This window comes from Camelina sativa, chromosome 9 (assembly GCF_000633955.1).
Source record: "Camelina sativa cultivar DH55 chromosome 9, Cs, whole genome shotgun sequence".
Lineage (NCBI taxonomy): Eukaryota > Viridiplantae > Streptophyta > Magnoliopsida > Brassicales > Brassicaceae > Camelina > Camelina sativa.
In genome coordinates, this window is record NC_025693.1 from 32,026,978 (window position 1) to 32,037,422 (window position 10,445).

The 10,445-nt window shown below is 37.2% G+C and overlaps 3 protein-coding genes across 3 annotated transcripts; 1 reads left to right on the plus strand and 2 right to left on the minus strand.

Moving 5' to 3' along the window:
- LOC109126264 (auxin-induced protein X15-like) lies at positions 1,269 to 1,870 on the minus strand. The gene has a single exon (XM_019229523.1). The coding sequence runs from the start codon at positions 1,779 to 1,781 to the stop codon at positions 1,491 to 1,493; it is 291 nt and encodes a 96-aa protein (XP_019085068.1). The 5' UTR covers positions 1,782 to 1,870; the 3' UTR covers positions 1,269 to 1,490.
- On the plus strand, positions 4,910 to 5,692 carry LOC104713565 (auxin-induced protein 15A-like). Its single transcript, XM_010430717.2, has one exon. It carries the CDS (start codon positions 5,070 to 5,072, stop codon positions 5,385 to 5,387), a length of 318 nt encoding a protein of 105 aa, XP_010429019.1. The 5' UTR covers positions 4,910 to 5,069; the 3' UTR covers positions 5,388 to 5,692.
- On the minus strand, positions 7,297 to 10,151 carry LOC104713566. Its single transcript, XM_010430718.2, has 5 exons — positions 9,843 to 10,151; positions 8,578 to 9,742; positions 8,333 to 8,465; positions 8,175 to 8,259; positions 7,297 to 7,790 (listed from the first exon to the last, which is right to left on the minus strand). Exons 2-5 carry the CDS (start codon positions 9,723 to 9,725, stop codon positions 7,567 to 7,569), a joined length of 1,590 nt encoding a protein of 529 aa, XP_010429020.1. The 5' UTR covers positions 9,726 to 9,742; positions 9,843 to 10,151; the 3' UTR covers positions 7,297 to 7,566.

Below are 10,445 nucleotides of genomic sequence, written 5' to 3' on the forward strand. Positions count from 1 at the left end.
TACACCGGAACTCTTCTTCGGCCTTACTCAACAGAGCTTCGAATGAAGGCTGGTTCAAGAATGAAACCGGCTCCACATATCTCTTCTTCTTGCTCTCCCCTAGAATTCCTTTTGGTGTTAAAGCTGCTTTGTTTGTTGGAATCTTCTTTGCAGCCAAAAGACCTCGCATCAGTGTCATTTCTCTCTCAAAGTTTCTGACTTTCTGCAGATGGATCAGGGAAATTACTGTCCTAGTTCTGAGTTGTTGATTATGATTTGGTTTTGTTTTGAGATGAGAAACTAAGTGTTCTCTCTCTGTATATGTAAATCAATGAGAAGATTGTTCTGTGGCCTACAAGAGGTGTGGACATATGTATGTGCAGAGTTCACAATGGTGGGACATTGAAGCAGCACAGGGAGACTTTGAAGTTGTTGAACAGGACGAATCAAGAACTCACTGTCACACTGGTCTTAACATGGATTTGTCTGAGGGTAGAAACTGCAGCAACTCTATTTAAATGGGAGGGTCCTTCTTGGTCTGCCAAATTCACAAACGATCAAGTCAAGAGAGGCAAATCCATGTGCTATTAGGTGAGTGTTATGGACACACCTTGCTGAAACTCCTTTATTGATTAAAGATTAAGATTGCTACCTTAGGACTGTGGAGCTAACTTGCGGTTGGTGAGTTGTCATAATCAGCATTGACAATAGCGACATACAGCAGTCCACATAACCAAGAATGAGACAGCATGACGATCAGTGTGAGCCGAGGAACAACGACACGTTGTCCACCGATTAAAAGCAAAAGAACGTCGTGCACTTTTGAACATTAAAAACAGGGAGAATGTCATGCCAGAGAGAAATGGCCAGCTTTCTGATGCTGTAAAACTAAACGGCATGAGTTCGGTAACTGAAGGCGGCACAATGAGAGTTACACAAATCAAGCTCTTAGTGTGGGGTTTGCAGAGTATGTCTGTGGTAACTGATGAATCTACCCCTTTTGAAGAGGAACAATCTACCCCTTTTGGAGTCACAACTTGGAAAACGAGGAAACCAAAGAGTATATGTGGTCACTTAGACAAAATTCTGATTGCTCTGGCATTGAAGAGTGGTATACAAAGATCTCAAGGTTTACGTTGTAATTATCAAAATCTTATATTTCTCTGTAGAGCTTCCACGGATCTGCAATGGGTATGTTGGTTTCTTGGTATTCAGTATATGGTGGATGAACTTAAAATCTTTCTTTGTTCAGATGACAAACCTTGTAGTCACAGCAAGTGGAGGAGATGTGCTAAATGATAACTCAAGTGTCAATAGAAGAATTCTTGAGTTTGCTTTATATTAACAACAACTCACTAAAATGTGAGGAAGAAAAGGAATGTTACATCAGTCAAAAAAGACATCTTAGCTCTGTTTCACTTTCAAGGGAGAGAGAGATCATCTCTTCTTTTGTCTTGAAGAAAACGCATGGAAATTAAAGGGTTAGATCAACTGGTTCACGTGAATCAAGATCAAGTTCTGAGGCGAGATGCGAGATCGATGAAGATTTGTTCAGTGCAGGGAATAGTGAGGCCACCCATTGGGTGATCAAACCCAAACTCCTCTTCTGCTTTTCTTAGAAGTTTTTGAAAACAAGGGTGACTCAGGTACGTCACTGGAACCACGAATCTCCTCTTCTGCATCCTCTCTCCTACGTAAACCGCAAGGTATCCTTTTGGAACATCGGCATTGTTCGATGAGTGTGAGAACGATTTTATAAGTTGCTTTGATGATTGCAGCACACGAGACATTCTGATAGCCATTGTTAGTTTGATGTTCTGTAATCAGAAAGATTATTGCAAGTGAAAGTTTATTGCTTTTTACTAGAAAAGAAGTGAGAACTTGGAGAGCTCAAGATAAAGAGAAGATGGCTATTTATAGAAAAGAACAACACAACTTGAAGATAACCCCATTGGCCATTGGTTGGTTTACAGAATATCTTAATTAAGCCCATAAGCATCAACAAGCACATGGCTTTGTCCAATGATCATCTCCATGATGTTGATATGACGATACACAAACCACATAAGACTCAATATTAGATAGGCTAACTTTAGGTGAATTCAGTTCTTGCCACATAAATTTTAAACGTAGGTATCGGTATGATAACTAAGTCATGTGGTCCTGTCTTTTGAGATCAGTGAGAAGACCACCTTAATCCTGTCTTTTCATTATAATGAGAAGGCCTACTTTACTTATGATCAGGGACGTTATGATATTAGCTATAAGGACATATTCATAGACAAAGAACATGTGGAATCGCTCAAGATAACAATCTAGCTCCTAATGTAGACAATAACTACATTTTCAATAAACCCACCATTTTATGGATTAACTCCACTTGGCTAAACATCTTCAGTCCAAAACTATTTATCTTAATTCACATAACAATATCCTGCATTTTACTCTGTTGTTACTTGTTTACACATAAGCAAAAGAAGAAGAAGAGAAGTTTGCTCTGTTTTTCGATTTTCTTGGGCCTTTTGTGTCATGGGCCTGAGTGAGTTAGCCTATCTGCACTAGAAAAAGGACTCGGCTCAAACTTCAGTGAACAAGAAAGACTACGCTGTTAAAGCCGAACGCCCAACAGTCACAGTTCTATAGTTGATTAACAATGGACCATTGATCCATGTTAGTATGTGAGAACGGATGTTAGCAGAGAGCGAGCCATTAGGCACGTATGGTTATTTTAGGATTTAAAACCGTGACTTACATGTATGATTCCGTGTAATAAGATCAATGAAAAACCGACAAAGGCGTTAAACGTCAAACCTTTGAACCTCCTTATTTGGAGGAAAAATTGACCACCGATGTATATTTAGAAAAAGCTTCTAGCTATTCTTATAGTGCTGTCTCATTCTCGAGGTACCAATCTGTTTTTTTTTTTCTTTTCTCTTTTCCTTTTTTTGTTTATTCAAAGACTCATGTTGTCATTTTCAGTTCACTATTCAACTGTTGATCATCGTACATATATGTCCATGTTCATATTAGCTGATTGTAACATAGACTAGTATCTTACTATTTGCAGTTGTTTTTTGGGGTCCACGTTCTTTGCTAATTTCCTGCAAACCCATGTGATGAAAAGACTTTACATTTATGTTGTGTGTAATTCGCTAGACTGTAACCAGCTCTCTTTTCTTGACTAAGACAAAACGAGTTTTGGGGAGATTGAAGATGATTTGCGTCTAAGTGTGGTTTTTGAATAGAGAAGACAGAGTTATATTATAAGAAGAAGACAGTTGAGGAAATGTCAGTATTATCTTTCACGTGGTTGAATAACATAAATCAGAGTTGTTCTTCTCTAAATAGAAATGGGGTTTTTGGGAAGATGAGATGTCTTGATCAAGGGTGAAGGGTCATTGATAGGATCTGCTCTGTTTTTTCTTTGTGAATGAATTTTTTTTTTTTTTTTAAAAAACATAGTACAAAAGAACAGGACAGGTCAAGAGTTTTATAATAGATTCCTCTTTCACGTGGTTGAATTAAAAAATAGAGATTTCCATAAAAAGAAGCAGACATGGATTTTGGGAGGTGAGATGTCTGGGGCAATACAAAAATCTGAGAACGACTCTGTTTATATATATTTTCCTTCTTTTTTAACGGTTATGTAAGAAAGAGGAAAGTTTGTAAGAGAGACAAGACAGCTCAAGGATAGAGGTAGGACAATAGTAACATGGAGTTCATGTGGTTACATATATGAGACATGTCTTAGTCTTTAGCTCTAGGCAAATTTATCCAACCTAACGACTCTTCTTATTTTTCTCATTTTCAATATCATATGACCAATCTCCTTCACAGAACATGCAAGCTTCTTCCTCTTGACAACGACGAGTCTCTCTCTTTATCTCTCTCTCTCTCTCTCTCTCTCTCTCTCTCTCTCTCTCTCTCTCTCTCCCTATAGCTCTAGTTTCTCTTTTGTCTGTTGACGTAATCGTGAGAGCTAAATGCTCGAAAGTTTTTACAGGATTTGAAGTGAAGAAAGGATGAAGAATAACGAAGAGAGTTTGATGTTTCTTGAGAAATAAAGCCAATAAGCTAAGTAGTGTGGGTTATTTTTATGATTTTGGATAAAGTCTAATGTCTTTTTCTAATCGTATTGTTTAATACAAAACACACATTACCATGTTTAGAACATGGTGACATAACATGATTATTAAGGAGAATCTTTGCGTTTTTTTGTTTCTTTTTTAATTTGTTTACAAGTAATGTGTTTGTTGAATGAATATTGGACCACAAAGGACTTCAATCATAACTTCATAAGCTAAAGGTAATTAATATAATAAATTGCATGCTTTGGCGTCAACTCTTTAACTATGCACGTAACGAAAACAAAGTGCAATATAAGGAATCTTTACAAGTACATATACTTTGTACTCGTTGGTACGTATATCCTCATTTCACTATGAAATCTAGTTAGCAAATGATGGTTATATTATTTTTCTTATTTGTAAAATATAAATTAGGAGCTAGAGAGAAGAGATGAGGGGAGGACCAAAATTAGTTGATTGATGATATACGCAATATGAATCTTTAAAAACTAGAATGATAGTATCATTATTTACTCTCAAATAATTGATGAGTTTGTTGAAATTTTATTGCGGGGTAGACCATTCTTTATTAGGGTTTTAAAAAGATGGTCGTCTTAAACGGCAATATCCATATTTTTTGAAAAGAGTTTTAAGTTATTTGACCAATGTTTAGTGTGGTTTTCGTAGGATCTAATCATATGTCAAAAAGTGTTTAGTAAATAAATCAATAAAACAAAACACATAAGGTCTAAAACATAGTATCATCCATGAAAAAAATTAACTAAATTCTTGACTATTTGAGTTAACGACATTACTCTATAGTTTTTTTTTCCATCACTAGTAGACGAATCCATCTAAATCTGATATTTTTGAATAATGAAGAAATTGAAATATTGGTGTAAGCTAGCATCCTCATTCTCCGCCATAAATAACCCTTTCACCATCTCTCCGCCATCTACACCTCAACTTCTTCTTCTTCTTCTTCCTCTTCTTCTCTCAAGAAACAAATAACTAGCTAGCGCCATGGCGATTAAGAGATCTTCAAAGCTAGCACAAACGGCAATGCTGAAGCAAATCCTCAAGAGGTGCTCGAGCTTGGCCAAGAATCAATGCTATGACGAGGATGGCCTGCCTGTTGACGTACCAAAGGGTCATTTTGCCGTCTATGTAGGCGAAAAGAGGAGCCGTTACATCGTACCCATTTCCTTCTTGAATCATCCCAAGTTCAAGAGTTTGCTTCAACAGGCAGAGGAAGAGTTTGGGTTCAATCATGACATGGGACTCACTATTCCTTGTGAAGAAGTTGTTTTCCGCTCTCTAACATCCATGATTGGATGTTAAGAGGGTGAGAGAAAGAGAGAGAGCTTATTTTTTTTTTTACTTATAATATAAATCAAGCTTTTTAGTTACCTTTGGATGAAAATTGTATCCAAAGTGTTTTTCCGAACTATAAACCTATGATGATCCGCGTAAAATGACCCTATTAGTGTGTGGATTATGTCAAACATGGGTTTTAGTTTGTTAAATCCTAAGTGTAGCGCCCTATATATGTTTGTTTCGCATTCAAGGGTTTGAGATGTAAACCTAATTTATTTTCCGCAAGCTGTAATAAATCGGAGTGATGGCTTGGGCTAATAAGAATTATAGTAGATATTGTTAATACTAGCTAGTTCTTATTCTTGTTCAATGAAATAAATTTATCGATCAAATATCTTTTTCAACCTCCAATTGGAGCCAATCAAGAAAATCTTTATTTTGCAAAAGTAAGTATACATAAGCATTTACTACAAAACTTGGAATGCTTCCTTTTATCGATAGACTCTAATTAATATTACCAATAGGTGATAACATATGGGACCATTTGAAATAATGAACAAAGAGTTTTAAATTTTATTGTCTCGAAGTGAGAAAGCAAAATATTAAGAAGACGTAGGTGAAGCAAAACATTGTCTCTAGCTAGTAAGTACTTGGTGCATCTATCACTACATAGTTATATCGACAAATTCAGTATATATCAAAACTATATAATTCAATGCACTTAGCATCGATACACTCTCATATGCACTTAGCTACTAGCCACAAATGGTGTTTGTATAGGATAGCAACTGGTCTGCATGATTACGTGCACATACTTCTTTTTTTTCAATCTATCTCTCAGGAATTAATATTGGCTAATATAACAAAAAAAACATATAATGATGAAATTGGAATATGAACGGACCAGAAGAAAAGCTGTAGATAGGGACAAAGATGGATGTAGCTACCAAATAAATCTGCAGAATCTATCGTTTTCGTCCCCTTCCGTACACGTTTTTTATTTTTTGTTTCTTGTTTGTGTTTTTGTGAGTTAATTTTATTTTATTTTCCTTTGAAGGTGCACCTTCCTATACAAGTTGTTACTGGGATACTCCTCTATTAAGTATCTTAGTTTTTTTTTTTTTGACAACGTTATTAAGTATCTTAGTTTGTATCTAAATGGATTTGAATATCTATATCCAAATCTTGTTGGCTTTAGATTACATAATTTCGTGATTTAGCCAAAAAGTGAGATTTTACTAGTTTTTTTTTTTTTTTTGAATAAAATGTTAATTTATATTCAAAACAAAAATAACTGTTTTACATCCATTGTTCTGAGCTGCATATAGCACTTAAAACCTGTTTTAGGAGCCAAAAATACAGAACCAAAAATAACAGAGCGTAGAGTGTTGGTAGATTTTACTAGTTTTGCTAAAAATAAGAAACAGTTTGCATAGTTTGACAAATGTAAAGTTGTTCGGACAATATCACTTCTAATGAAAAGCAGATGTATATTAATAATATTATAGACGTATGTTACTATCATGGTATAATGTTTGAATTTAACATATATGTGCGTATATAATCTTATATACATCTCACACATTTGTTTGCTGTTATTGTTGCTCTTCAATGATGGTCAATTCGGCATGTTCTTACTTACTGTTGAGCTTCTTCATCATTGTAAACCTAGACTTCAATCATTTCACAATTTGTATTAGCTTGGTGTTGTGGCCGGCCTGACACTCTTTTCTAAATCTCTTTTGTGTAAGCCATCACCTCCCGTAGTATCAATATTAACACTCACATTCTTTTTTCAGGCAAAGGATATAAAAGATCATGTTCAAAGACAAAAGAGGATATGAAGCCGGAGAGTGGTCTAAGCAAGAGAATCAGTTTAGTTTCAAATCGTTTGATTCTGTTGGTAGATCAAATATAAGATTAGATTCAGTAATATCTAGAAACCTTTAAACAACTGTCTGTCTCATAGAAATCCAAAATCCAAAATCCAAAGGGAAACAAAACCCTAACTGACAACAGAAGAATAACACTTAGTCCAGGAAGAGAGCCTCCATATATATGACCACTATACATATATATGTATATGTTTCAGGAAATTACAATCCAATTTCCCGGACATGTTCTATGAAATTCCCAAAACAGACTCTGCACATAAGTTTATTGTCATATATGTAACTTGAAGCTGCAGGTTGCACTACTTACCCTATTCGTTTGAAGTATGCTTTGCATTCATGGTGCTATTATTCTGATTGGAATGATGATGCATCTGCTGGTGTTGTAACTGGCTGATGCTAAGCTGCTGAAACATCTCTGGGTTTAGTGACGTCCTTGATATGTTAGATTCGCTGCTGCCACTTTGCCTGCGGTTCAGCTCCCCAATCACCCGTTTCAAGCGCTGGACTTCTTCAGTCAGTTTCTCAGACAAAGCTGTCAAACAAGGAAAATGTAACGTTACCTCTCTAGGACAACTGAGAGATGAACTAAGGATCAATAAATGTAGTAGCTCGACTCTTGAAAGAAAGATCAAAGCTTTTCATAGAGTGAATGAAACAAGACATATATATTGAGCCTCAAGGATAAACAAAAACTTAGGGCCAAGAGCTAATTTTCCAAGGACGAAGTCAAGGTTTTCCATACATAGACAAAAAAAACATTGTTCCTACTTAGGGCTGCGGAAACCCGAAAACTAACAATTTGGTGAAGGACATGATACTGACTTGGTTCCATAGAGTTCGAATACAAAACAACCCTAATGAGACTCAACCACCCTAATACAGAGAATAAAGAAGTTTGATGATATAATGTGCGTACCATCGCGGAGTTGTGCCTGCTGCTCCATAGCTTGAAGACGAAACTTCAGCTCACTGTTCTGGTTCGTCAACCCCATTGAATCTCTCTGAACACACAAAGGAAACAATATAAGACTACTGACTTATTCAAACAGGAAAGTTTGTGTTGCCTTTACTCACCTGCAAATGCGTGAGCTGAGCCGATAGGGTAGTGGCTTCCGTCTGAAGAGTCTGCACCTTGTGTTCTAACTCTGCCATATATCGCGTCTTCCGCTCCTTTGAGCGTGCAGCAGACACACGATTCGCCAAGATTCTAATGAAATGGTTAAATCAATCACTCATGTCACAACAACAACAACAACAAATAAACAACAACAACAACAACAACTCCAAAACGTTTAATGAAGCACCACTATTTCTAGTACCTTTTCACACGCTTAGGGTCAGCCATAACAATCTCAGCGAGTTTCTCATCAGCTGCAATCTTCTTCATTTCAGCTGCAGTAAACTCACCGTTTCCAAATTCGACACTGTAAGCACTTGAATTCCCTTCAGCTGAATTGGTTGGAGAAACTTTAGCGGATGAAGGTGGAAGCTTTTCATCAGCAAAACTCAACTTCTCCATGAGACTACTATCCATAGAAACACTCCGGTTATGTCTAGTAGTCGTTTCAATGTCTCCACCAGCTCTTCTCTTCACCCCTGAAGAAGAACTCACCGCAGCTCTCACATTCCCACTCGCACTGCTTTCTCCTTCAGAATCACTACTACTTCCCCCCTGACTCGTCTTCTTCGTCCCGCTACTCTCCATCTCCTCCACATTCTCATTACCATTGTTCCCATCTTCACCGCCAAACGAATTCAAGACATCAATGTTATCAAGATTCATGTAAGCCGTGAAAACATCATCCATAGCTGCTGCTTCTCTTGCCTTGAAGAAGCCTTCTCTTGGTTCTTCCTTCACCAAATTGGACCGATCTGAAACATCACCACCAGAGATGGATCTCTCCAAAGACCTGGAAGGAACCAAAGGTGGAGACTTTTGATTCTGAGCCACCGTTGAACTAAACCCAAAAGTAACATCACTATTCGCACGCCTATGAGACTTCCTCGGCGGCAGATTCTCCCCATCTCCAACATTCCTAGAGCTAGAAGAATGACACACCGTGAACGGCGACGGAGGCAGCTGCGACGGAGTGAACCCGGCACCGGTTATCTCCTCCACCGACACAGAAACCGGCGGGGGAGAAGGGTTCATGAACGGCGGGAACGAATCAAAGGAGAAGTAAGAGGAAGGCTGAGACAGAGAGCGAGAATGCTTAAGTTGCAAAGTCGCGGGGATCTGAGAGTAAGGAGAGACAGGAGGAATGGGAAGCGGAGGAGGTCCGGAGAAAGGCTGACGGAAGTGGTGGTGCTGCTGAGGGCGGAGAAGAGCAGGATTCAAGTGAAGAAGATTAGGCTTTCTCTGTTTAGGGATCGATGAAGACGACGATGTACCAGAACCAGAAGATGAATTCACTCTCTGCACCATATTGGTATCTGTATCACCACCAACACCAGCACCATCCATCATTTACTTTCTTTCGATTTCTGACAAAAACACAAACAAACAGATTCGATTATAATGTAAAAAAGACACAAACTTTAGAGAATCAAATCAAAAACCCTAATAAGATTATAAAGGTCGAACCTTTGGAGCTTTGGAGACTTGTAAAAATGGAGTCTTTGAAGCAAAAAAGATTGAATTGATATATAGCCAAGAATCGAAGGAGATAAAAGGAAAGAAATCGAGCTGCAAAGGAGTAAAAGACTAAAGAAAGAAGGGTATCTCTCTCTCTCTCTGTATATTTCTTTCTTTCTTTCTTACACCAAAATCAATGGCGCAAATAAGGAAGTAAAAGAACAAGACTCTTTGGAAACGTTGACCAAAGCAATCATCATCGACTGGTCGGAAAAAAGGAACATCCGAGAAGACTACTTTCGTCTATTTTTATATCATAATACTACTGTACTATATGATTTACTTTCATACTATAAAATAAATTGGATAACATTATAATTTTTTTTTTATAAATTAAAAAGGATTCAGCTTTATTTGAAACAGAGAGAACTGGATAAAACAAAACAGAGAAATTGACAAAGGTCACTTTATTTGTCTCAACCCTCACCTCACACCACGGTTACAATCATCTCTATTACTCTCTAGTGAGATAGATTTGTTACTCTCAACATGACCCCTAAACATATCAATTAACATTAAAATTTTTAAGAAAACTAGAACTTCATATCTTTG